Consider the following 27,785-nt stretch of genomic DNA (forward strand, 5'->3'; position numbering starts at 1 on the left):
ATCTTTTCATCTCCCAAAGCAACTACCATTGTGCCTTTCATATAGTACTACTATACACCTCTCCTGGCTTCAATGCCCCCATTCCTGAAATCATGAACTTCCAAGATCCCTTCCAAACACACAATGTTTGCATGAGAAGAGAAACTACATTTCAATGAAATTGGCCAAGGCGGGGGAGTGGCAGAACCAAAAATTGACTTGAAACATGAATGCAGGAAAAACATTTTTTAATTAAAAAATAACAAAATAAAAAATTTTTTAAATGAATGCAGGAGGAATGTCAACTACTCAGCATGAAGGCAGAAGTCAATAAGCTGGAACTGATGGCCATGGATCCTTAGAGGAAATCCTTCTCATCTTTTTTCTCATCTGAAAAATGTGTACAGATACAAAAAATTGCCAGATATTACTGGGGATTTGCAGATCTCTGCCCCAATAAGCTCACAGACCCCATGTTAAGAAATCTATCTACATTTCAACATCTGTCTGCCTTTCAGAGTTCCAGAAAGCTAACTATGAACTGGATTACATTCAATACAGGCTGGAATATGAAATCAAGACCAATCATCCTGATTTAGTAGGTGAGAAAAATCCAATTACTCTCTTAAAGGAATTGTCAACGATAAAGTTTCAATTTCAGACTTTGCACACATGCTTTAAATCAGCTGCTGTTAAGCAGAAAGAGACTAAGAGCCGCATTTGTGCTACTTTGAATAAGACTATGACCATGATACAAGAACTACAAAAGTAAACAGACCTGGATCTGTCACCACTGACTGAAGAAAAGTGCAGTGAAGCTATTAAAATCTCATGTACCAGACTTGTGAAGAAATGGACTTGCAAAAGGGAACTCTACTGAAGAAGAGATCCATTCCACAGAGATTTAGGAAGGTGTCTTGTCAGCAGCTGCTGACTAAAAGTTACCGGGTGCTGGAGAAGGAGAAGAAAGTTTGTTTTGGGTGACTGGTAATGTCTTTCACAAAAAAGGAGAATAAAAAAAGGCAGACATTACATGAATAAAGTTCAGACAAAAGCATGGAACAGGAATAAAGTGATTGAAAAAAAACAAATTAATGCAAGACCCTAATTCTATAAAGCAGAATCAAAAGCAAAAGCATATGGATATACCAAAACCACACAACTGCTACTCGAAATGGGCCTGCATTTTAAACAGCATATAAGTAGAAATTTGTTCATTCACTCAGCCTGAGAAAACAACACGCAAAGCAGAAGAGATGATGAGATGTGTGCAAGATTACACTAAAAAGCTCAATTCTCGTTTTCCTCAGGACTCTCACGGTGAAAGCCCGAAAGTCCCTCACTTTACTTGTTGCCAGGGCAACCATCCCAAACAGAGGAGAAGGGAGAGAATCACGTTTCTCTTGTGGCTCAGTTCCGGGATGAGATCAGCCACCAATCCCAGCTAGGGCTTGACAGAATCTTTCCGGTTGGTCAATGAGAAGAGAACTGACTCTTCAACAGAACGCCGGAGAAAGACAAAACTACAGTAAGGCACCTCCTTTTCTCCAGCAGCATCGCCTCGTCGGCCCTCAGCCTCACCCAAACAGGGGTATGGGAAAACCAGGGTGACATATGTCCCTCGCGGATGCCTACTCCACCGCCTGGTGCACAGCGGATAAACTGGCACCTTTGGAGCCGCTGTGAAGAACAGGTGAGCTGAAAAAGGGGACGCATCCCAAGGCAAAGGAGTGAAAGTGAAAGGAGAGAAGCTCAAGAAAGAAGTGTAAACTCGAGGGGTAGACGGAGAACGGAAGTTCGGTAGGGAGTAAAGAAGAAGGTCGCAGGAGAAGGATCTAAGCCGGCTCTTACCGTCTGTGGGAGACGCCATCTTCCAACCCATGTCACGTGACGTAGCCAACCGTCGGCGGGAAAGCGAGGATCCATGAGCCACGCCCCCAAAGGGAAACCCTATCGCCGACTCGCAGTCGGCCCTTGTTTCTCCTCCCCATAGGGCGATCTTTGCCTAGCCCCGCCCACCAATGCTCACCACGCCCCTCGCGCAGTTGTTGGGGTGAAGTGACTACAAAACTCTCGGAGGACCTTATTTACTTTGCTCAGTGATGGGGTGGGGCCGCGGCAGTGCGTGTGGCCAATCAGAGTTCCGAGTAAGGGGGGCGTCTTCCCCATGTTCTCAATATAGAATTCTCCAGTCAGGGGCGTCCCCCCTATCTCTGCCAATTGAATTTGCTGAGGCGAGAGTGGAGCGAGCTCTTCCATCTCTGACCAATCATGTATCCCCAGGCCTGGGACTTAGGGGACGAGGTCAGGGTTCAGGGTGCATCATTGGCTAGGAAGAATGGTCCTCTCCGCCAATGAAGAGGGCCTGCAAGATGGAGGGGCGGGGCTTGGAGCGGTGGCCTTTCTGGGGACCTGCACCAGCTGTAGAGGAGCGAGGAGGTGAAGAGGCTCAGAGCCATGGCGGCTGTGGCGGCAATGCGGACGCGTATCCTGCAGGTGAGTGAGAGCCGAGAGATTGTGAAGCTAGGAATTGGATCCATTCCGTTCACTCAACCAGCCTTGGACGGAACAGACTTCTTGGCCCAGCCTCTTGGTCGACTCTCATGTTCCCTCCCAACTCGTGCGGCCCTATTCCCCCACCCCCCGCCTCCTGCCAGCTCCAGTCTTGGAACCCCTAGTTCTCCGCCTTTTTACTCTGAGCCTCCCATTTTCTTGCTTCGGCCCACTTTCCTCCTCCAGCTGTGTCCGCTCCTCCCTTCACTCTCTTTCTCTCACCTCTCTAGTCCGCTCACCGTCTTTCCCTTTCACTTTCGCGCCTGACACCTCTTTCTCCCAAGAAACTCCTCCTTCTGGTCACCTTTTTTAGAGCTCTTTTCCCTCCCGGGAGCTTCCAGACTGCTCCCTCCCCCTACCCTACTTCATCGTACCCAAACTGAGGCAAGGGGGAAGGGGCGCGCGAGAGGCGAGGGTCACTAAATGAACTTTGAATCTTTTTCTAGAAGTGTACACTAGGTTTTCACCAAAGTCAACCGTTTGCTGAGCTGTTCTCTCCAACTATGGCTCTTTGTGTTTTCCACAGGCCTTTTCTTGCCAAGGCTTCCAGTTAAACTTTCTCTCAGGAAAGTTACCGTTTTCATGTTGGAGGTAAATAAGGGCCCTTAGTTACTCTACCAGTATATTGCATGTTCATTCAAGGGACTAAACATTTCTAAAACAGCGTGATAGAAGATGGGAGCCAAGGAAGACAAGAATTCTAAGTTCCCCTCCCTAAGTCAGTGCTTGGAGTGCCAACACACCCTCAACTTCACCTAAGGGAGAGTGGGTCCTCTGAAGACAGCCTAAGGAAGAGGTGGTAGAGTGACAAAAGCTGCAGGCCTGAGGCCCCTGATGGCCAGCTCTGTCCATAGCTTTTCCCCTGATTTTCAAGCCTAGTGGGAAAATATAGCAAGGACTTAGAATATAAGCAAGCTTTATTGCAGGCAAGATTCTCAAACCTGCAAGAAACAGCATTGCCTCTCTTACTCATTACATCCAGCCTGGGAACTTCCTCCATATTGCTGGACTCTTTTTTTTTTCCCCCATTTTTTAATTGAAATATATTCACGTACCATACAATCATCCAAAGTATAAAAGTTGTTCACTGTATCATCATATAGTTGTACATTCATCACCGCAATTTTTGAACATTTTCATTACTTCAAAAAATAAAAATAAAAGTAAAAAGAACACTCAGAACATCCTATTCCCCTCCTCCCCCATATTAGTCATTTACTTTTGTCCCCATTTTTCTACTCATTTGTCCATACACTGGGGAAAGGGAGTGTGAGCCGTAGGTTTTCACAATCACACAGTCACACCATGTTCCAGTTTGCTAATGCTGCCATTATGCAAAATACCAGGAATGGATTGGCTTTTATAAAGGGAGTTTATTTGGTTACAAAGTTATAGTCTGAAGGCCATAAAAGTGTCCAAATCGAGGGATAAACAAGAGTATACCTTCACTGGAGAAAGCCCATTGGCATCCGGAAAACCTCTGTTAGCTTGGAAGGCATGTAGCTGGCATCTGCTTGCTTCCAGGTTGCGTTTCAAAATGGCATTCTCCAAAGTGTTTCCAGGCTTAGCTTCTCGGGGCAAACTCTGGGCTAGTATCTCCAAAGTGTCAGCAAAAGTCTGCTTTCAGTGGCCGTCTCCAAAATGTCTTTCTAAACTGCAGCACTGAGCTCCTTCTGTCTGAGCTCTTAGAGGGCTCCAGTGATTTTATTAAGACCCGTGCTGAATGGGCAGGGCCACACCTTCATGGAAATAATCTAATCAAAGGTATTACCCATAGTTGGGTGGGTCACATCTCCATGGAAACAGCCTAATCCAAACATTCTGACCCAATCAACACTAATACATCTTCCCCCACAAGATTTCATTAAAGAACATGGCATTTTGGGGGACATAGTACATCCAAACTGGCACACACCATATAAGCCATACAGTTGTACACTCACCTTCAAGAATCAAAGATACTGGATTGCAGTTCAGCAGTTTCAGATATTTTCTTCTAACTATTCTGATAAACTAAAAACTAAAGAGGGATATCTATATAACACATAAGAGTTACCTCCCCTTCTCTACTCCATTTGAAATCTCTTAGCCACTGAAACTTTATTTTGTTTCATTTCACTTTCCCCTTTTGGTCCAGAAGTCTTTCTCAATCACATGATGCAGGGTTCAGGCTCATCCCTGGGAGTCAGAACCCACGTTGCCAGAGAGATTTACATCCTTGGGAGTCATGTCCCACGTAGTGGGGAGGGCAGTGAGTTTACCTGCCGAGTTGGCTTGGAGAGAGAGGCCACATCTGAGCAACAAAAGAGGTTCTTGGGGGTAACTCTTAGGCACAATTATGAGTAGGCTTAACCTCTCCTTTGCAGTAACAAGCTTCATAAGGGCAAGCCCCAAGATCGGGGTCTTGGCCTACCAAGCTAGTAGACCCCAATGCTTGTAAGAATATCAGGAATTCTCTAACTGGGGAAGTTTAATATTTCCACATTTTCCCCCAGTCCCTCAAGGGGACTTTGCAAATACTTTTTATTCTCTGCCCAAATTTCTCTGGGATGTATCAGGGCTTCATGCCAACCTGTACAAACCAACAAGATCTCACTCCCTAGTCAAGGTTCCAAGTAATTATGGTATTTGAGTAAACTGACCATACAAGTTAAATTATATAGTGTGCAACAGAAAATACAGATTTTGCACCAAATAAACATCTCTTCCTTTGGTCCCACACAGAAGCCAGAATTTTGAAACAAGGTTAATATCATCCTCTACCCAATCTCAGCCAAGTCCATTTCATTCATATCTCCAATTGAAGTCTGATCTCCTTTTCAGCCTCTTTTAACAGTTGCTTCGTGGGGCAATATTGGCACTCATAGCTGCCAAACTCTGGCTCCACAGGTGCCACAGAGACACCTGAAGCTCCAAGGACCGACTACATCACACACAAACAGCTCAACATCTCAAAATTTAGAAATAACTGTTACAACTCATGAATAGATGTGACTACTGTAAGAGCTTACAATCTAGGAACCTTTACGTAAGCCATCCGCTGATAACCCGTGCTCTCGGATTCAATTCTCCAAGTTTGCACATTATTTTTAGTCCATATTAGTGAGGCATTATAATGTTTGTCTTTTCATTTCTGGCTTATTCACTCAACCTACTGTCCTCGTGGTCCATTCACCTAGTTGCATACCTCACAACTTCATTCCTTCTTGCTGCTCTCTCATGCAAAAATGCTCTTATATTTATACATTTAATCACACTCATTGATCACTCTAGGTTTCACTAAGTTATACAGTCCCAATCTTTATCTTCTGTCTTTCCTTCTGATGTCATACATACCCCTAACCTTCTTTCAGCTGTGTTCACAGTCATCTTTTTTCAGTGTACTTACAATATTGTGCTACCATCACACAGTATTGTGCTATCCATTTCTGGATCTATACAGTCAATCCTCTAGAACAGTCTATACTCCTTGAACATCAAATACCCGATCTCTACCCTCTTTCTATCTCCTAATGTCTTCATTTCTACACTCTTCTCCAAACCTATCTCTCCTGTCTTTTCCTATCTGTCTGTAGCATTCCCTGTAGTATTTCCTGTAGAGGTGGTTTCCTTTCATGAACTCTCTCAGTGTCTATCTGTAAATATTTTAAATTCTCCCTCATTTTTGAAGGACAGTTTTGCCGGATATAGGATTCTTGGTTGGCAGTTTTCCTCTTTCAGTATCTTGAATATATCATACCACTGCTGTCTTTCTTCCATGGTTTCTGCTGAGAGATCTGCACTTAGTCTTATCAAGCTTCCCTTGTTTGCAATGGATTGCTTTTCTCTTGCTGCTTTCAGAATTCTCTCTTTGTCTTTGACATTTGAAAATCTGAATAGTAAGTGTCTTGGAGTAGGTCTATTTGGATCAGTTCTGTTTGGGGTATGCTGTGCTTCTCAGACCTTTCTTAAGAGTTGGGAAGTTTTCATTGATTATTTCCTCTGTTATTGCTTCTGCAGCTTTTCCCTTCTTTTCTCCTTCTGGGACACCTAACATGTATATTTGTGCGCTTCATGTTGTCATTCAGTTCCCTAAGACCCTGCCCAGATTTTTCCATTCTTTTCCCTATCTGTTCCTTTGTGTGCAGGATTTCAGATGTTCTGTCCTCCAGCTCACCAATCCTTTCTTCTGCCTCTCCAAGTCTGCTGTTGTATGTCTCCATTGTGTTTTTCATCTCTTCTGTTGTGCCTTTCATTCCCGTAAGTTCTGCCATTTGTATTTTCAAGCTTACGAATTCTTCCTTATGATCATATCTTTTGTCACATTGTCTCTTAACTCATTGATTTGATATAAAAAATTTGCTTGAACATCTATAGTTAATTGTTTTAACTCCTGAATTTCAGTTGAGGTGTCAGTTTCTTCCTTTGATTGGGCCATATCTTCCCATTTCCTGATGTGGCTTGTGTTTTAGCTGCCTGGGCATCTGATTTTCTTGATTGGCTTATTCTGGAGGTTTTTTCCTCTCTTTTGCCTAAGATTTTCTTGTTGGTTGACTTTGATCTCTATCTTTTCTTTGTTTCTCTCTCTGGCCAGTTGTTAGATTGGCTGTGCCCCCCAGTTTCCCACAAAATCAGGCACCCACCATGGCCTGCCACAAGGTTGGGAGGTAGGCACTGGGCACCCCAGCAAGTTCATTGTGCGTGGTAATATAGATTTTCTGGCTTCCAGTGGTGCTGTATTTTTCATGGCTAACAAGACCTGGGTTTGTTTTGAGGCCCTACTTTAACAGTTGGGTCCTCCCTATTTCTCAGCCAAAACAGGGCCAGGTTTCCGTACAGGGTGTATAGACCAGTTCCTGTGCACCTAAGAAAGGGTCTGAAGCATCTTTTAAAGAGTATTTTACTTCCCTTGCACTTTCTGGACTGTCCAGCTGATGGCACTGTTTGGTACCTTAATCATCCTCAGAGACTGCTTTGCCTCTGAGCACAGGTTATGTATGACCCAGTGATACTGAAACTGTGGGATTCCTATGCCCTCACTTTACCAGCCAAAATCTGGCTCAATGTGGGGCTCCACCTGTGGCAAAGTACTCCCTCAGGCACCCAGCATTCCAGCTGTCTCCAAGGCAAGGAAACGGCTGCGGCTACTTTTTCCCTCAAGGGTGAGGGAGGGGCTTTCAGACCCAGGACTGGAAACAATCTCTGTCCATGTTTTCTCAGTCTCTTTGTCCCTCACTGATCTGGGCTTTGAAATGTCCTCCTCTGTCCACCGGGTCTTCAAACAGTGAGTGTATTTTTCACTGCTGTTTCTGTGCCTTTCCCAGACAGAGACTGAGGGAGGAGGAGGGGAGAGAACTGGCTGGTCTGCGACAGAAAATTCCTACCTGATATTTCTTCTCTTTCTTCAGTTCAGCATTTGCAGGGTCATTTTCCAGTCTATATCCTCCTCCAGAGTTTCAAACAATTCAGAATTGTCCTTTTTTGTTGTTGAATCTCTGGAGAGAAGTTTTCAGTAGCTGTTTATGTCACATGTTGATGACGTCACTGCCTGATATATATTATTAACATGGACTCCCGTAGGACCCTTCATCTCTTCTGTTAAAATCGGTTCTAGAATCTTGCCTAAGACTGGCAAGATACCAACCTGGTTTTTTGGGAGTGGTGATGGCTGGAGTGAAAAGACACAGGAAGAGGGAAGAGGAAATGAGAACACAGGGAGAATGCTGCAGCACTAAGTCCTCCAGCTTTATTGCAGACAACTGGTTTCTCCCTTAGCCCTTTAGTTTAAAATAGGCTGGTGTGGTAAATCTGATGCAGCATTACAGCTCTAGGTTTATCTTGATTCGTGATTTTACCAAGCAAACAAATGCAGTAAAATATGCCTCAGAGATAGAAACAAGAAATGAAAATAGAAAACCATGAAACTAGCCCCAATGCTGCAGCGAGGCTGTGACAGGTTGGTGCCTTCCACTCGGAAAGCCCAAGATGGCTGGGAGGAGAACTGGGTGAGGATATTGCTGGAATTTTAAGTAATAATAGTATTTACCAGGTTTCAGTGAGTTCTACTGCAGAAACTTGTGCATTAAGATTCTTGACAGAGTCAGTGAAGGCTCTCGTTTAAATATGCTCTTTAACGGGACATTGTAAAGGATGGGTTGAAGGGGGTTGTCAGATGGTCTGGCCCCATGTATTTTTTGCTGTGATCCTAGTTCTGTTTTATCTATTATATTTTTTTTAGTAGGAGAGAAACAAAGATTCCAGCTCCCTCCTTGAAATTTTTCACTGAAATAGCTTTTTTTCCTTTGCCCTTGCCCATTACAGTAAGTCATTGAGAGCCTTTAAGAAGGTATTTTGTCCATTGCATCAATGAGAAGTATTTCCCCTCTCATGCACTTTATTTTGGAAACAACTAGTATTTTCTGATTCATTTGAAGAAATTTCTGAACAGAAATAGTAATCCTTAACCAACTAGGAGTTGCTGTAACATAAAACCTTGATAAAAGAGTAGTCTGTATTCTGGCACCCATGAATATTAGAGGATCCATAAAGAAGAAAATTCTGTGTTTTCAGTTATTTTAAGTATTCAGCTTATCTTTGTTATGGTGGCTTGTGACACTATCTAGAATATCTATTCCTTGAGATATCATTTCCCACACAGACATAAAAGTAAAACAGTTTTAAGGAGATTCGGTGAGTTTCCTCAGTGATGTGGTAGAAATGACTGCTTCACAGTCATTTTTGGATTCTAACCCAGCTCCACCACTTTCTAGTTTTGAGAATATTTGTGAGAATTAGAGTTAATGAATATAATTATGTAAATTACCTGACTCAAGGTCCCAACTGGTGGTAACTGATGCACCTGAGAATTCAGAACTTAAATCTTGGTATCTCTTTCTGCATCAGGCATTGCCCTAGGCTTTGAGTAAAATATCCATTGAAAGCTCCTCTATTGTAGTGCAATAGGACCACACTGGGTGCTGCAGGAACAGAGGGAAAGAGCCACAACTCAACATAGACTACTCAGGAAAGGATTCCAGAAGTGGTTGAGGTTGGGGCTAGGACAAGGTCTTGCAAAATTAGCAGGCCCATAGCCAAGGGGAGAAGGGAGTTCCTGGTAAAGGAAATAGCAAGTAGGAGAAAAAGCATCTAGAGAGCAAGAACTTTGGTTTAACTTTGGTTTCTTCAGTTACAATGCTAATGAAGAGTGTTTCTTGGGAAATGAAAGATGGAAGATCTAAAATGTCAAAAACTGTGATACTGTTCTATTTTATCAGATCATTATGCCCTCTTGACAGCAGGGACTCTGTGTGCAAGTGAAAAATAAAACTAAATGTCCTAGAATGCTCAAGTTGTCTGATCAGTGCATTTTTTGCACTATAGGAGAGTGCATGTAAAGCATAATTATTATCAAGGTAGCTTCGTAAGTACTTATTCTTTCATTCTGCAAAATATTAACAAGTGCTTACTCTATTCCAGGAATGGTGCCAGGAGCTGAGGGACATAATGATCTAGTGGTCTAAGGGGAGAGAGATGTATAATTAAACAAGGTATTATCCCCTAATGTGATATGAGAAGTAGAGAAATTCAGGATGTTTAGTCAACTCCACAGTCAGGTACTTAGCCAGATCCCAGGTTGAGATTTTCTGGAGAAAGCAATGGCTAAGTGAAGACCTAAAGGTTTAGGAATGAGTCAAGCAAATGGGATGAAATAATTCTAGACAGAGGGAGAACAAAGCATGTTCAGAATGGCGGGAGTCTAGACAGCAGGTAGAAAAGTGGAAGCCATGAAACTGGAGATGTATAGTTACTATGTAGGGTATTATAAGCAACATTAGGAGAGCAGTCTTTATCCCAAGTATAGTGGGAAGGCATTGGAGGGTTTTAAACGAGAGTGATCTGTTCAGGTTTGTATTTTAGAAAGACCCATTGGCTATGTGGTAGAAACTAGATACAGAAGGTTTAAGATTGGAGGCTGGGAGACCTGTTAGGAAGCCATTATTGAAGTACAAGTGAGAGACAATGATGGAATATACTGGGGTAATGGCAGTGGGGCTAGAGAGAAACGGGTGTGTTCCAAAGGTGCCTAGCAGGACAAATTGCCAAGACTTGCTGTTTGATTTGCTGTGGGGAGAGAGAGAGGAGTTGGGGTGACATACATATTTCGCTTGGGCCTCTAGGTAAATAGAGGTCCTGTTCACTAAAAGGTGGGCTGTAGGAAGCAGGCATGTTGGTGGAAGATGAAGAATTCAGCTTTTTCAACATGTACCTAAGGAACATCCAAGTAGAGATGTGGCAAGGGCAGTTATATGAATATCACCTAAAGAGAAAGATTCCAGCTAAGGACTATAGGTTTGGACATCATCAGGAACTAGATAATTAAGCCATGGGAGTAGAAAAGATCATCCCAGAAGAATATGCAGAATGAGAAGAAAAGAAGGCTTAGGACAAGCCTAAGGAGGTCAGACAGTTAATGGGCAGCCAGAAGAAGGTTAGCAAAGGAGGCTAAAGAACGGTGGTCAAAAAGGTAGGAGAGATACTTGTGATAAACAAGTGATAAAAGGGGGTTTAGGAAGAAGGGGTTAGCCAGGTCCTCTCTGCTAAGGAGGTCAAGAACAAAGGAGACAAGGAAGGGTCCATGGGATGTAGAAAGTCACTGATGCACAGTATCATGAAATAAAGATAACTAGTATAGAGAATCCTTTCAAGAAGTTTGGCTGTTACGGACATTGGTTAGGTGGAACAGAACATGGATTTAAGGAAAGGGAGGGAATTTTTTTTAGTGTATATATGGTAATAAAGGATCTTTTGGATGGAGAGAGGTTTAAGGTACCAAAAAGAGAGGCTAATTGATGGAAGTGTCTGAGACAGCAGAAAGGAATGCCTTCAGAGTTCAGGTGCAGGTGCTTTAGATTGAAGGACAGAGATGTCTTCATTCAGTCAATAGATACTCATTGTGCACTTCTGTGTTCCAGTCATCTTACCTTCAAGAGCTTGTTAGCTACCTTCCCCATTTAAGAGGCGGGAAGGAGAAAAGAAGGGGTAAAGGTTCAGGTCAGTTTTGTAGGTTTGTTAGTTTAGGGAGTTCCCACCTGATAGTTTCGGTTTTCTCTGAAGCGGGAAAAACAAAGTCAACTCCTGAATGTAAAAGGGGATATAGTAGAGTCGGAATTTTAGGAGAATTGATGTTTTGAAAGAGCAAAGAATGAAAGCAAATAGTAAATATTTATAATACAATAATATTATAATAATAATAATATCATTTAATGAGCACCAACTGTGATACTAATCAAAAGCAGTGGGTTCTCTGTCCAGTGTGCTCAAATGACCAATTCCTGAGACATCAGTGTTTCAAAGAGAGAGTTTATTGCTAGGCAGAAAGCAGGAGATCAGACAGCCTATCAGTTTAAAAATCTCTCCCTGAACTGCAGTAATTCTGATAATTTTATAGTATCAAAAGATGGGCAGGTTTTAGGATAATAAGCACAATGGCTCTAGATGATGTAATTAGAGATGATCTAATTACTGAACATGTGCAGATTGATTAGTCACAGAACGTATGTAAGTAAATGGTGGCCTTAATATGATGATGGGCTTGATTTTTCACTTATAAGTTAAAGTTTAAGCTACTGCGCATGTCAAGCAGGCCCATTTTGGTTAGATCCAGCTTCCTTTATCGAAATAGCTTTGGAATTAGGATGGGCTAGTTCTAGGCTGACTCAAAGTCCTTCATTAATAAACATTAGGGGCTATCTTTAGTGATCATAAGACTTTAAAGTTGAAAAACCAGATAGAATGGGTACAAGTGAAGGTCAATTACAAGGTTTTTACAATCACAGGGGCACAAGATAAAATAAAAGCTATACAATCACTAGCAGAGATCAAGGCAGCTGGATTACAGTTCAAAGATTTCAGGTATTTCTCTCTGTCTAATATACCAGAAAGTAAAGAAAGAATATCTATATAATGATTCAGTAATCATAATCATGCCCTAAATCCTAACTTCTTGGTTACAACTATGTGCTAGCTGCTTTCCTTACATGGGCAGTCTTGATCACAGTATGTAAGGTAGGTGAACAAAACAGATGCAGGACCTCATCTGTTCCTCATGGAACTAATAGTCTTGTTGGGTATCAGGCGATTAGAACAGAGAGAAATAAACCTCTTAAGGACAATATAGGCTGTTAAGGGAGTATAAAAAAGGAACACCAAACCTAAGCTGGGGTCAGGGCAGTCAGGCAATATAGCTGCACAGCATACCTTCTTTAGTTTGATGGATATTTATTGAATACCTACTATATACCAAGAACATGGCTATAAATAACACATGATGGGCTCCCCGAAAGTGTTGATGGGTTGAAATAGCTTTTGTGGGGAATGGGAAGGGAAGGAGACTAGAAATTTGGAAGGATTGTCTGCTGCCCCAAAGAACCAGCATCCTTTCCTCTGGTCAGTGCTGGAGGCACACAAATTCTTATACTTCATGCAATCCTAAACCCATTGGGTAAGATAGTCCTTCTTCAGACAAAATCATAGATTATTAGGTTGCAGCTTTCTTTTACATCCTAGTCTTACAGTGTTATAGTTTGAGAGTTACCTTACTGTAACTGAATTCCTCTTCCCATTTACTAACTATATCCTATCAAATGTTACCTATATGACACATTTTTTTTCTGTACAGTATATGTGGCTTTTTAAAAACATTACTGAAATATGATTGATATAAAATAAACTGTACATATTTAAATGTGCAGTCTGATAAGTTTAACATTTGTACACACCTGTGAAAACATCATCATCAAGATAGTGAACATATCCGTCATCCTAACCAACTACTGATCTTTCTAGTTTTATATAAATGTAATCATACATTGTGTAATTTTTTTAGGTCTTTCACACAGCCTAATTACTTTAAGATTCATCCATGTTATTGCATGCATCAATACTTGATTCCTTTTAATTGCTGAGTAGTATTCCACTGTATGGATATACCACAGTTTCCCCATTTGCCCATTCAGTGGTGGACATTTGGGTTGTTTCCAAGTTTGGGGCTATTACAAATAATGCCACTAGGAGCATTTGTGTTCAAGTGTTTGTATGAGCATATTATACCTTACATTTAAGACTTGATTATATACTACCTTATATTCAACACCTATTGTATCAGATACCATGGTGTTTTCAAATATCATTAAATTTCCGGTGACTACTTTTTCTGGGCAAAAAATAGGAAAATAGGGTATAATAAAAAAAATTTTTTTATTCAGGACTGTCCTGGAAATTGAGGACATGACCACCAGTGGCTTATTATTCTCATAGTTTCATGTGTCTTAAAGTCTCATATTTTTTCTCTTTTAGATTATATGGTCCTTGAGAGCAAACACCAAGTTCTTTTCCATTGGCTAAATTTTTAATGACTTGATGCTCTCATTTATCAAAATAATCATTCTTTTACCTCCCAGGTTTCTTCCAAGGTAAACTCCATCTGGTATCCAGCATCCTCCTTCTCTTCCTCTTCAGTGGTGAGTTTGGCACTAAAGGTTGACTTCTGAGAAGGAATTGAGTATAATTTGGGGGTATTCTCATTTTTCTCCTTTACATTGTGATCAGTGTATGTGAAATTTTCTATCTTGGTTTTCTTATCTAATATGTCTGTTATGTCATAAATGTTTTCAGTACTGCAAGATAGTCTTTATAGTTACAATTTTGAATGGCTGCATCAAGTAGATATAGCCTGAACAAACTAATAATTTCCTAGTTTCACATTTATAAATTCTGTGTGATTAGCAGGGAATTTCCCATTCTCGGAGAAATCACGATATTGAGAGGCTCTGCCACATCTTAATATGCACTGTAGACAGTATATTGTGTAGCTTTTTCCTAGTGATAACATTTCTAGAGAACAAATGGTTCAGTTGTCAAGCCAAACTCCTTCCTCTTTATGGAAAGGAAAGGGAGAAGCAAAGCAATGAACTAATACAAAGTTTTGTCGGGTTTTTATTTTCCAGCCAACTGTAAAACTCTTCATTGATGGGAAATTTGTTGAATCCAAAAGTGACAAATGGATTGACATCCACAACCCAGTAAGCAAAACTGCTTTTGGACTCAAGCTGACTAGCCTAGAATTCTGGGAACATGGTGGGAAAGTAGGGACTTGGGTATCTATTATGAAGCATATCATGCTGCTTCTGTGGTTGGATGAAAGTTGGAGAAGATGAAACAGGGACAATGTATCATGTGCTTCTTTTTCTCATCAGGCCACCAATGAGGTAATTGGTCGGGTCCCTCAGGCCACCAGGGCTGAAATGGATGCAGCTGTTGCTTCCTGCAAACGTGCTTTTCCCACATGGGCAGACACTTCAGTTTTAAGCCGTCAGCAGCTCCTGCTCCGCTATCAACAACTTATTAAAGAAAACTTGGTAAGAAATCTGAATGGTATAAATTTTCCAAACTGATGCCTGGGGAATGTACTTTAACTGCCTTTCTTTAACCCTACCGTACAGAATCAAATATTCTACTCTACAGAGAGACACTGAACGTTGTTCTCCCCAGTACTGTTTTTCCAACAGTTTTGTTCTTCCTTGGTTACATTAGAACCTTAGTTCGTTTCTATTTGTGTTTTCTCTCTAGAAAGAAATTGCCAGGTTAATCACATTGGAACAAGGAAAGACCCTAGCTGATGCCGAAGGAGATGTATTTCGAGGCCTTCGTAAGCTGGGAGTCCCTCTTGGGGATTTCAGGGACCTTTGGGAAGGAACAAAGGAAGATGGGAGGCAAAGATCCCAGAATGGGAGGATGCTTCTTCCTTCATGTAGATATTGCTATCCCTTGATGTATCTTTTAATACTTGTGTGAAATGATACTTCTGAGGTATCTATGGGATTGATATACTTCATTCTTTACTCGAATGATCTTCCAGTAGGTATGTGCATTTCACTATCTTTTTCCCATTTAGAGAATCCCACTTTGTACAACCCCTTCACATGGAAGGACAAGTCAGTGTTTCTTCCTTGTGTTATTGCCCTGCACCTCTTCCTGTCTGCTGAATAGAGCCTCGCAAAGCTGAGTAGCATGTAGTGTGGAGAGCTGGTATCCTGACTTCTTCTCTGTTCCAGAGGTGGTTGAGCATGCCTGTAGTGTGACATCACTCATGATGGGAGAGACCATGCCATCCATCACCAAAGACATGGACCTTTATTCCTACCGTCTGCCCCTGGGTGTGTGTGCAGGCATTGCACCATTCAATTTTCCTGCCATGATCCCCCTTTGGATGTTTCCCATGGCCATGGTGTGTGGAAATACCTTCCTAATGAAACCATCAGAGCGAGTCCCTGGAGCAACTATGCTTCTAGCTAAGTTGCTCCAAGACTCTGGTGCTCCAGATGGAACACTGAACATCATCCATGGACAACATGAAGGTAACTACCCTTCTGCATATGGCTCTTAATCTGCCTACTAAAAATCAAGGCATTTACTGGCAATAGGGGCATTTGAAGATGAGGAACCTAAGGAGAAAAGAGATTTACTAAAAGTATCCTCCATGTTTGAAGGTAATATTGACTGTTGTGCCATCTCTGTGTGCTAAGGTAACTAACTGGGGTATAGCAGTGCTTCTTTCCCTGTAGTATACACTGGGAAACCAGAAATGTGGATTAGGGCTAGATGCAGATAAGATATAGTTTTCACTTCAATATTGAGAGAATTCACAAGGATGTTTAACTCAGAGAATTTGTAGATCTCAGAGACTAAATGCCTTCTAATTATTAATAATAGCTAATACTTAAATAGTGCTTTTTTGTTATAGGCACTGTTTCTAGTGCTTTTCAAATACTATTTAATCTTTACAGTAGCTCTTTGAGGTAGGTACTATTATTTTTCCATTTTACAGATGAAAAAATTGAGGCACAGCAAAATTAATTTGCCCAAAGTCACAGTACTAGAGACTGTCAGAGTCAGGATGTGTCCACCCAGGACAGCTGACTCCATCTTTTGGTTTTAAAAGCTATGTTATTTTGCTTCTCACGTGAGGGGAAGAGAGTATCTGAGAGTCCCAGTTTATAAGGCAATTAAGGAAATAATCACATTCTTAAAGGACAAAAGGGAAGGGTTGAGTATTGAAAGGCTATTATTTTGGAGGAAAATAGGAGTTATAGCCTTCAGTTAGAATGGAAGTGGAAACTCTGGAGTAGCAAATGAGCAAGATAATGAAGGAGTGGAAGCTAAATTGAATTTATTTTCTTCTTAAAGCTGTAAATTTTATTTGTGATCATCCGGCCATCAAAGCAATCAGCTTTGTGGGATCCAACCAGGCAGGAGAGTACATCTTCGAGAGAGGGTCAAGACATGGCAAGAGAGTTCAAGCCAACATGGTGACTCTTATTCCATTCTTCCCCAAACTATTATTTGTTATATACATATATTATATATATTGAAATTACCTAGAAACAGCCCTTCAGCATACTTGTCCTAACCTAATGCCAGTGTTTCTTAATTATCATATCATCCTAAATGTCTTCCCTTTAACCATGAACCTTGCAATGAGTTATATTCTAAGTCGCTTTAATTGCCTGTTATCATGAACAATCTTGGTGACAAAGGGCACATTCCTCCCAAAGAAGTAACAAAACAGAGCAGAATCTTCTGATTCTCAGCCTTTTTCTTCCTGCCTGCCCTGTTTTTTTCCTCCATACCATGCTTCTAGTCCTTTATCTTTCCTTCTTTTAAAGTATATCCTAACTACTAATGTCAAAGATATGGTCATGCCTAAGGCTTCAGGCTATTTTAAGCACTGGAAAGAGCCAAATATTGCTATATAATATGTGAGTGTGGTTTACTTGGTTGCATAGTTTTGCTGTTGTTCTCTTCTAGTTCCTTGCCAAATTCATAGCTGGCTGTTCTTGGGCAGAATTCTTTGATACTAAATACAAAGTCCAGTTGTTGCTTTCTCACTCTTCAGTTAATGTTGCAGAAAGAATAGCCATCTATGCCCAGGCTTGGACACTGTTCATGACATGCCCACTTACTTCCTTTTATGGCTGAATGTGTTTTGGCCAATTTGACTTTTAAGCCCTCTCTCAGTTCACTACATATTTGTTGAGTGTATTCTGTATTCAACAGTATACTATGTGTAATGGGATGAAATTAAGTAGCAGACGTGGTATCTATCCATGCAGTCGTTATAAAGTTGTAAATGGAAATGCAAATGTGTATTGAAAGACCATATGCCATCCTATATAAAAAAGAAGTTTATGAGATTATGTATTTGCAAGCCAGTTTGGGAAACCTCTTTCCAGAAATTATGTATCTCTGGAGGTCTACCTTCTATGTTGTCTTTTAGCTGGCTGCTGGCATAGCTACTACTGGCATCTCTTTGTTTACACTGCTCTTCATATAAGTGGGTGGAAAATCCAACAGGCAACAATTCTTTCCTAACTCACAGGAAAGAGGAAGAGTTCTCGTTGACTTCTGGATGCAGTGTCTAGCCTGTCAGTTTGAGTGAAAACAAACACGTTATCACCTGGGAAAGTGAAAGTAACTTAGCGACTTACTCAGTGTTGCCCAGACGTGAGCAGTATCAAAAATGATAATATCTTTGTCCTCGGAGCAACAGAGGATGAATTCTCTAGTCCTTTCCTTTAATTCTCATTTGAAATCTCCGATTCTTTGCTTAATTTCCTAGCTTAATTATACTTTGCCAAGGAAGACTCATCTACTCTCTGTACTTCCTTAGGGAGCCAAGAACCATGGAGTGGTCATGCCAGATGCCAATAAGGAAAATACCCTGAACCAGCTGGTTGGGGCAGCATTTGGAGCAGCTGGTCAGCGCTGCATGGCTCTTTCAACAGCGATTCTTGTGGGAGATGCCAAGAAATGGCTGCCAGAGCTGGTGGAACGTGCCAAAAACCTGAGAGTCAATGCAGGTAATCAATCATCTGCCTAGCTCGTTTAGATTCTGCATGTCTGGCACTATGCTTCTGGTTTTAACATTGGCCTTGGCCAGAGGGAGCAATTGTCTATTCTTACCATTGTCTCTTTTTATACTGTATTTGTCAGGATTCATCTTTGTTAACAGTCATAATTTATGTTAATACTTCTTTGTTGTTCTGCAGGAGACCAGCCGGGAGCCGATCTTGGCCCTCTGATAACTCCCCAGGCTAAAGAGCGAGTCTGTAATCTGATTGATAGTGGAACAAAGGAGGGTGCATCCATCCTCCTTGATGGACGAAAAATTAACGTTAAAGGCTATGAAAATGGCAACTTTGTTGGACCAACCATCATCTCAGATGTCAAGGTGAGCAAGCAGAAATCATCATCTCATAGTCAACTCTTGATTATTTATTTTTCAAATATGAGATCTGAAGGTACTTTAGAAGCAATGTAATTTCATTCCCTCAATTTATAAATGAAGACATTAAAGACTAGAGACCTCATCTGGAGTCTGAGTCTTCTCTCCCAATTCCCAACCACAGCTACCATTTTCACTATACTAGGGGTTGGCAAACTTTCTGTAAAGGGCTAGATAGTATTTTTGGCTTCGCAGGGACATAGAGTCTGCTGCAACTCTTAACTACTCAACTCTGACGCAGTGCAAAAGCAGCCATAGACAATAAGTGTGGCTGTATTCCAATCAAACTTTATTTATGGACACTCACATTTGTATTTCATATAATATTTATATGTCATACTATATCTATCTAGCTATCTCTCTCTCTCTCTCTCTCTATATATATATATATATTTTTTTTCCCCCTAAATATTTAAAAATGTAAAAACCATTCTAAACTTGTGGGCCATATAGAAACAGGTAGCAAGCCACATTTGGCCCACAGGCCATAGCTTGCCAACCCCTGCCCTGTACTATCCTGGTTAGTTGCTTTGTTTAAAGTTAAGTCTCTCTTCCCTCTCCCTCTTGCTGCCTAGCTTATAGCTATTTTAATATTTCAATCAATATGTCTACCACCCAATATTTATTGAATATCTACTTTGCCCAAAACAGCTGCATCTTCACCAGAAAGTGACAAAAGAAAAAAAAACTGATCTATTGTATTTTATTTATCAAAACTCTGAAAGTCTTGAGAAGCTAAAATTAATGACTAAATTGAGGTTAGGAGGCTTTTTAAATATTCATATATGCCCACTAATTCTATAATCCTGAATAATCAAGAGTTGAATATAAGTACAGCAGAAATGAAATTTCATGCCACAGTACCATAAAGGAAAAATCCACTTATCAGCAACAAACTACAGGAAAGGATGTTTTGAATGTTTAAGTATGAACTGATATCAAAATATGAATATACAGACTCATTTGGGAGACAAAGGGGTAAATGAAAATAGATTGTTTATGTTGCAGAAAATTTAGCATATATCTTTAAAGAGAATTTTTTTCCTGATGTTTCTAGTTTCTAGTTGATTTGATTTATAAAAAATGAATTTCCAGGTAACTTTTCAGTAACATAACAATTGTATAAAACATGAGAGAGAGAGCCAGTGATGGGTCATGGGACCTAAGAGTACAGCACCTGAAGAAAAGGAGTGTGGCTGTGGTTAATAGGAACTTCAGGTTGTTATATCATTGATAGCTTGGAAGACGGAACACAGAAATAAGAGAGGACTTCTTTTATAGGTGATTTAATATAAAAAGAGATTGCTAACATGAATGCCATCCATGTAAACGGTGAGTAGTAACTGAAAGCACCAAATAAGCACAGAATACTCAGAATCTAAAAAGCTGATCTCTTTTCTGGATGCATCACTCTTGGCAGCCAAATATGACCTGTTACAAAGAAGAGATTTTTGGTCCAGTTCTTGTGGTTCTGGAGACAGAAACATTGGATGAAGCCATCAAGATTGTAAATGACAACCCATATGGAAATGGAACTGCCATCTTCACCACCAATGGAGCCACAGCTCGAAAATATTCACACCTAGTGGATGTCGGACAGGTTTGTGAACAGAATTTTAGGAGGCTCTTACAGCAATTTACTGTTTCCTCTCTGAGAGGAGACAGTAAACAGTGATCGGTCAGTGCAGCTTGTTTAAACATTGCCCCTCTGATCACTCGCAATGCTATTTTTCTTCCCCAGGAATAACAGTTCATGGGATGGCAGATGGGGCAAAATGTGGAATTTAAAAAAGGTTTCTCTGATGGCTTTGTGCTTCTAAATCAACAGTTCATTTGAATCCTTTTCTTACTATTTGATGTGGATTTGCTCTGCTTTAGGTGGGTGTGAATGTTCCCATTCCAGTGCCTTTGCCAATGTTCTCATTCACTGGCTCACGATCTTCCTTCAGGGGAGACACCAATTTCTATGGCAAACAGGTAACTTGCAGTTTAATTTTTTTCTCTCTTTCTAAGAAACTTTCTTGAACATTTTCAGGAGGAAGGATCTGCCAGGAAGAGCCTGCCAGCAGCTTCTGTGAGGACATATGTAGTTTAGCAGTGCTTGTCAGCAGGTCCCCTAGAAAAGATTTAAAAGTTAAAATTTTGCCAAAGCTGCTTCTTCGTGAATAACTCAAGGCACCATAGTTTTGAGAGTATGTGGAAGTCCATGTCTTTTATATGGCATTTCCTCTGTTTGTGACCCCCTTCCTTATCATCTGTCATATCTCAGTTTAAACAACGGTTCCTCCAGAAAATCACCTCCGACCACCTCCCTCTTTTCCTCAGTGCTGAGTTGGATATACCCCCATGTGTTCCCGGTGCTTCTATTTCTCTGGTAATAGTTATTTGTTGTAAAAAAAAAATTTATTGAGCACCTTCTTTGTACCGAACACTATTTTAGGCACTATTAATACAACAAGAAAAACAAGGCAGATCTGGAGCCATATTGCCTGATTTCAGATTCCAGCTTGGCCAGTTATTATCTGTGTGATCTTGGGGAGATTATGTATCCTTTTTGTGTCTCAAGTTCCTTCATCTGAAAATGAGAGTAACAGTCCCCACCCAAATCAAGATGTCAGAGTAAGACACTTCACGGCTCCATCCCCCTACAGAAACTTTTGAACAACCAGCAAGAACTGGCAGAAACATCTTTCTCAAAGCTCCAGAAAACAGTTAAAGGACAGTAAAACAAAGCCGAATCGAGAAAGGCTACTTAGAAGCGGTAGGATCTCATGGCACCTTAGTTGGACCCCTCACTAGCACAGTGCAGAACTAACCCACATTCCTAGACCTGGTTCCAGAGGGAGCAGAGTAACTTTTACATATGGGGAGGGTGTATGTCTGGCCCATTCTGTCTGATGTGGTCTGAGGGACTCACCATTCCAGTTCATATAGAAGGCAGCTCAGTGAGCCCTTCTACAGAACGCTGTGGGATAGCAGTCAACTCATACCACCTAGGGCAAGGGGTTGCTGACTGTAGCACATACACTGCAGTGCCCTGGACCATGAGGAAACTGTTTCCTAGAGAAGAGGATACAGGAGAATTCCTAGGCTACATGTGTATGCCCAAGACAAGATACAGAAAAATCCAGGAAAGTCCCTACTGTTTGGCCTGAAGCTATTCTCTAAACTCAATGTATGGATAAGCCCTGAAGGAAAATGCTTGCACAGGTCAATCTGCAAAGACTTGGGAAAGTCGGGGTTTTTTCCTTTTTGTTGTTGTTTTTTTTTTTTGTTAGCTCCTGGCATTCAAGGAAAGCTCTCTCACAACACTAGCTGGATACAAGCTTTAAGAACAGACACTGCAGAGTCCAAATCCTAGCAACAATACATTAAAATATCAAAATGTCCAGGTTTCAACAAAACATTACAAGACATACAAAGAAACTAGAAACAATGGCCCAGGCAAAGGAGAAGATTAAAGCATTAGTAAACATCAGTGAGGAGGATCACACCTGGGACATATCAGACTTGTAAAAAATGGTCCTAATATGCTCTAAGAGCCAATGGAAAACATGGACAAAGAACCAAAGGAAATTGGGGGGGTGGGGGTGAGAGGGGACGGATGAATGCAAAGAGAATACCTATAGAGAGATGGAAATTATCAAAAGGAGCCAAACAGAACTGAAGGCCACAGTAACAGAAATTAAAAATTCCCCAGAGGAATTCAGTGGCAGTTTGGAGCTGGCAGTAGAAAGAATCAGTAAACCTGAAGATAAGACGATTGAAGTCAACCATTCTGAGGAGAAGAAGGAAGAATAAAGAAAAAGGAATAGAAGCTGAGAAACCAGTGGCACACCATCAAGCGTACCAGTATACACCCTATGGGAGTACCAGAAGGAGAAAAAAGAGAAAGAAACAGTGCATATTCAAAGAATAATGGCCCAGACTTCCCAAATTTAACAAAAGACATGAATATACACATCCATGATGCTCAGCAAACTCCAAACAGGATAAACCCAAATAGACCCACATTGCACCATATTACAATCAAACTGTCAAATGCTAAAGGTAGAGAATTCTGAAAGCCACAGAGAGAAACAATGTGTCATATACAAGGGAGCTTCAATAAGATTAAGTGTTGGTTTCTCATCAGAAACCATGAAGGCAAGAGGGCAGTGGGAAGACAAATTTAAAGACATATTTGCTGAAAGCAAAGAATTGCCCAAGAATTCTGTATCTGGCAAAAGTGTCTTTCAAAAATGAGGGAGGGATTAAGATACTCCAACATAAACAAAAGCTGTGGCACTTCATCACCACCAGACAGGCCCTACAAGAAATGCTAAATGGAGTTCTGCAGGTTGAAGGGAAAGGACAATAGAAAACTAACTGAAGCCACATGAAGAAATAAGGTCTCTGGTAAAGAGAATGACAAGGGAAATACATATACCAGTACTATTGTATTTTTGATTTATAACTCCACTTTTGACTTCCTACAGAATCTAAAAGGCAAATGCAAAAATGTATTGATCAATGGTTTTGGACTCATAATGTATAAATATGTACTTTGTGACAAGAACTACATAAAGGTGGGGGGTATAGTATAGGAACATAGTTTATGTATGTTATTGAAGTTAAGTTGGTGTCAAAGCAAACAAGATTGTTACAGATTTAGGACATTTAATTTAAGCCCCATGGCACCCACAAAGAAAATATCAGAGGACATACAAAGACATAGAGACAGAAAATAGAGTACAAGTTACCAAGGGTTGGGGGTGGGGGGGGAGATTTAGTGCAAAATGAGTTGTAAGTTTTCTTTTTGGGATAGTGGGAAAGTCCTAGTAATGGATGGTGGTAAGGGTACTGCAACATTGTAGATGTGATTAATCCCACTGAATGGTGTGCTTGGGAGGGGCTGGGATGGAAGGATTTATGTTGTATGTATGTTTCCACAATAAGAAAGAAAGAAACTAAAGCGATAAAGACAATGTGATACATGTTATTGGATGGGATCTAAGAATAGAGGAGAAAAGGCTCAAAAGGATATTATTGGGACATAAGGAAAAACTGGAATATAGAATGTAAGCTGTATATCAACATTGAATTTCTTATACTTGATAACTGCATTTTAGGTGATTATGTAAGTAAATATCTTGTTTGTAGGAAATACATACATGGATGTATTATGTGTTCAAGGATTATGATGTGTGCAACCTGCTTCTCAAATGTTCAGACAATAGATAGTAATTAAGTTGGTGATAGAATGATAAAGCAAAGGTGACAAAATGTTAAAACTGGTGGATCTTGGACTGGGGTGGAGGTATGTTTGATTTCTCTGTAAAGGGCTTGTATTATTTGTGCAACTGTTCTTATTATAATTATTTACATATCCCTGTACCTGGCACAGAGCAGGTGCCCAAACATTTGTTGAATGGATGGGTTAGTGGAAGTTCTTTGTAGTCCCACAGAAGTATGGCCATTTTGACACCTTCATTAATAAAGTACATGTTTTTTATACAGGTTTCCCTTTTATCAATTGAAAAAAAAAATAAGAGTGGGATTGTATAGCAGATAGGACAGTGTGGCCAACAGGTTAAGAAGTCATCACTTTGATTATTTGAAGAGTGATTATCCAATTTCTGCATTAGTCACTTTTGCAGTTTTTCTTCCTTCCCCCTTCTTCCCTATTGGTTTAAATACTGTAAGCTACCCTAGTAAGTAAGGCTTCTTGGAGAAAAGGAATGACCTCATACACAATTTGAAGTCTTAAACCTTAGGTAATTAAATTGTTACTTTGCATTCTGGAAAGAATACATGAAGATGTGGTTCTTACATAATAAAATGTAAAAGTTAGCTGTATTTTAGATTGAAAGTTTATAATAATTTCTCAAGTTGTTTTCAATATTCTAAAATGGTCAGATTTTGTAAAATAATTCTAGAAAGGTATTTTAATCAAGATGGTGTTTTTTCCCCTAATAAACATCTTATTTCTAAGTGATTTTGTAAGTGTTAGAGTTGCAAAATGAATTCTCTACTTGAGCCTAATCTTACAAAATAAACTATGTATATATAATGCCTTATGTACTGAATTCTTTTTTTTTTTTTTTTGCATATATCCTCCAGGAATATATGATAATTCCTTTTTTTCCCCCTTTGTTCTTTTAGGGCTTCCAATTCTACACTCAGTTAAAGACCATCACTTCTCAGTGGAAAGAAGAAGATGCTACTCTTTCTTCACCTGCTGTAGTCATGCCTACAATGGGCCGTTAGAAATAAGTTTATTCCAGACTCAGTCCATCATAAGTAATCTCCTTATATTGCTGACCAACTTCACTTGCCAACTTTGCTGAGATAATTACCAGTTCCCTGGGATTGGAATACCTTTGTTAACTAAGATCTTTTTCAGGACCATTCGCCCCTGCAAAGTTGCTATAGGGAGACTCCTAGTATAACTTCGAAACCAGATTTTCACTCATTCTTCATACTTCCATTTTTGAGGTAACTGTTGTAACTGTGAAATGCTTATCTGGAATGAGAGCTTAGATCTGTTTTTTTAAGAATTCTCCCCTTTTATGAAGACTGGAAAGAGGGGAAGGTTAGTGCATATAAAGATCTTCCAATAATTGAAAGAATTCTTGGATGGGGAAATAGGATAGAAATAATTCACCCTTTGGTTGGTCCTCAAACACAGCTCTACATAAATGCCAATGAGGGAGAGCCTCTGCCAAGTTTTCCTGAGTCTCTAATTTATCCCACACTACACAAAAAAATAATCCATTTCTCCTAATTCCAACATTGTAACAACTATGTCTTTCTATTCTGAGTGCCACTTTGTTGTCTTGAAGATTCATGACCATTATTTAACTTTATTATTGTCAGTGTTCCAGCTTCTTAAAATCACCACTACTCAAGGATTCTTTAATGTACATTGGGTAAATCAACTTTTTTATAATGTGTGCCAAGTGTTAGATTCAGGGTTTGCTTCAGCAATCATTAATTAATGCTTCAACCATTAATTAAGACCTTCAAGATGCAAAATTTAACCCAGAAATTAAGGGGTGTCCCAATCATGTAAGAGGGCAAGACTTGCCTTAAGCAAGTCTAACCTGATATTACTTGTCTTACTAGAATTTTATATATTTCTTCCTCTTGCTTGCATTTTTTATTAGTGATACTTTTTAATGAAAAAAAAATCTTTAATTTGGAGTAATTGGCAGGGGCCTAAGAAATTTCAAAGCTTTTTGTGACACAAAGTAAAAAAAAAAAAAAAAAAAAAATGGCTTGACAGAATTCTACTGCTACTATTAATTGAAGTGTCTTTATGCTTTTTGTTTCTTTGATATATCCAAACTCTAGGTCAGAAAAGGAATTGAATTGCTAGACAGAATAGTTTGTCTTTCTGACTTGGTTTTATACCCAGTAAGCTAGGAAAAGGCTGATGGCTCTGATAAAGTAATCTCTGTTCCTCGGCCAGATGGCATAGGTCATTTGTATTTCTGCTTTCTGATTAGTTACTTAGATAGTGCTAATGTACTACATAGGGATTATTCTGTGAATTAAAATGTTAAAAAACTTTGAAAATATTTGTACATACAGTGTACTTCAGGCTTAATACTACCAGCTGCTGAACAGACTCTCAGAGTCTCCAATCACTTAAAGTGACTGGAACTTTAATGAAGAACCTAAGACCCTAATGGGACTCTTCATTTTTGGATTTGCCTTCCTTTCAGTGAGGTAATAGAGATTTATATTTTGAGAATAGAATGCCCCTTGTTTTATCTCTATCACAGCTGGCAACTGGTAGTTAATCCAATCCAATGGGTTATAGGTTGGGTTGAATAAAAGGTCATATTGTCTAAATTCCAAATGGAATTAAATATAATCACAGAGACTCCTAAGTTTTCCTTACATCTAAGGAAAATCACTTATTTAAAAATATGGACTAATCAGAATAGTGTTGCTCTAATTGGAGTCAACTCACTCATTTGGCCAACTACTTGCTGCTCTGAAGAGTTTCTTGTTTCTTAGAAGGAAAAAAATTGTACAGTTATGGTCATGCTAATAGCAGTTAAAACATTCACTATTTTATTTTCTTTTTGCTCTGAAGTGGCCTCATATGAAACTTCTCAGATTCTACACTGTGCTGCTAGATTATGAATAACAAATTATGAATAAAAAATTTCTGAAGAGAAAACCTGGCTTTTTTTTTTTAATGGTCTTCCGGTTTGCTAAGGCTGCCGTTTGCAAAACACCAGAGATGGATTGGCTTTTATAAAGGGGGTTTATTTGGTTACACAGTTAGTCTTAAGGCCATAAAGTGTCCAAGGTAACACATCAACAATCAGGTACCTTCACTGAAGGATAGCCAGTGGCATATGGAAAACCTCTGTTAGCTGGGAAGGCACATGGCTGAAGTCTGCTCCGGAGTTTGGGTTTCAAAATGGCTTTCTCCCAGGATGTTCCTCTCTAGGCTGCAGTTCCTCAAAAATGTCACTCTTAGTTGCTCTTGGGATGTTTGTCCTCTCTCAGCTTCTCTGGAGCAAAAGTCTGCTTTCAAAGACTGTCTCCAAATGTTGCTCTGTAAGCTGCAGCTTCTCTCAGCTCTTGTGCATTCTTCAGAATGTCCCTCTTGCCTGTAGCAAGCTCACTCCTTCTGTCTGATCTTACATAATGCTCTAGTTAACTAATCAAGGCTCATGCTGAATAGGCGGGGCCACACCTCCATGAAAATTATCCAATCAGAGTTATCACCTACAATTGGGTGGGTCACATCTCCATGGAAACAATCAAAGAATTACAGTCTAATCAACACTAATACATATGTCTGCCCACACAAGATTGCATTAAAGAATATGGCTTTTTCTGGGGGACATAATATATATACATAAACTGGTACCTTCCACTCCCTGGACACCAGAAAAACATTCTTTCTGAATGCAAAATAGATTCATTC

At 40.1% G+C, this 27,785-nt stretch overlaps 3 protein-coding genes across 3 annotated transcripts in view; 1 reads left to right on the forward strand and 2 right to left on the reverse strand.

Annotated features, from left to right (window-relative positions):
• The window catches only part of LIN52 (lin-52 DREAM MuvB core complex component), a 149,125-nt gene extending 147,222 nt beyond the window's left edge, over window positions 1–1,903 (reverse strand). Inside the window, exon 1 of the mRNA XM_037832313.1 lies at window positions 1,831–1,903. Within this exon, the coding sequence (XP_037688241.1) occupies window positions 1,831–1,861 (31 nt within the window). The 5' untranslated portion in view covers window positions 1,862–1,903. The remainder of the gene's footprint in view (window positions 1–1,830) is intronic.
• Window positions 1,904–2,360: 457 nt separating this feature from the next.
• ALDH6A1 (aldehyde dehydrogenase 6 family member A1) lies at window positions 2,361–27,026 on the forward strand. Its single transcript, XM_037832312.1, has 12 exons — window positions 2,361–2,475; window positions 13,971–14,030; window positions 14,517–14,591; window positions 14,766–14,927; window positions 15,139–15,217; window positions 15,624–15,926; window positions 16,756–16,877; window positions 18,239–18,428; window positions 18,618–18,799; window positions 20,274–20,453; window positions 20,732–20,830; window positions 24,998–27,026. Exons 1-12 carry the CDS (start codon window positions 2,437–2,439, stop codon window positions 25,100–25,102), a joined length of 1,596 nt encoding a protein of 531 aa, XP_037688240.1. The 5' UTR covers window positions 2,361–2,436; the 3' UTR covers window positions 25,103–27,026.
• The window catches only part of BBOF1 (basal body orientation factor 1), a 66,450-nt gene continuing 58,585 nt past the window's right edge, over window positions 19,921–27,785 (reverse strand). The window contains exon 13 of the mRNA XM_037832310.1: window positions 19,921–20,969. The gene's annotated coding sequence lies outside the window, so the exon portion shown is untranslated. The remainder of the gene's footprint in view (window positions 20,970–27,785) is intronic.

This window comes from Choloepus didactylus, chromosome 4 (assembly GCF_015220235.1).
Source record: "Choloepus didactylus isolate mChoDid1 chromosome 4, mChoDid1.pri, whole genome shotgun sequence".
NCBI lineage: Eukaryota > Metazoa > Chordata > Mammalia > Pilosa > Megalonychidae > Choloepus > Choloepus didactylus.

Excerpts from the sequence above, each read along its gene's own strand:
- ALDH6A1 (XM_037832312.1), top strand. The coding sequence starts at position 2,437 with ATGGCGGCTGTGGCGGCAATGCGGACGCGTATCCTGCAG. Across the intron at positions 14,928-15,138 it reads AACTTATTAAAGAAAACTTG|AAAGAAATTGCCAGGTTAAT; the intron begins GTAAGAAATCTG and ends TTTTCTCTCTAG. Across the intron at positions 20,831-24,997 it reads CCAATTTCTATGGCAAACAG|GGCTTCCAATTCTACACTCA; the intron begins GTAACTTGCAGT and ends TTGTTCTTTTAG.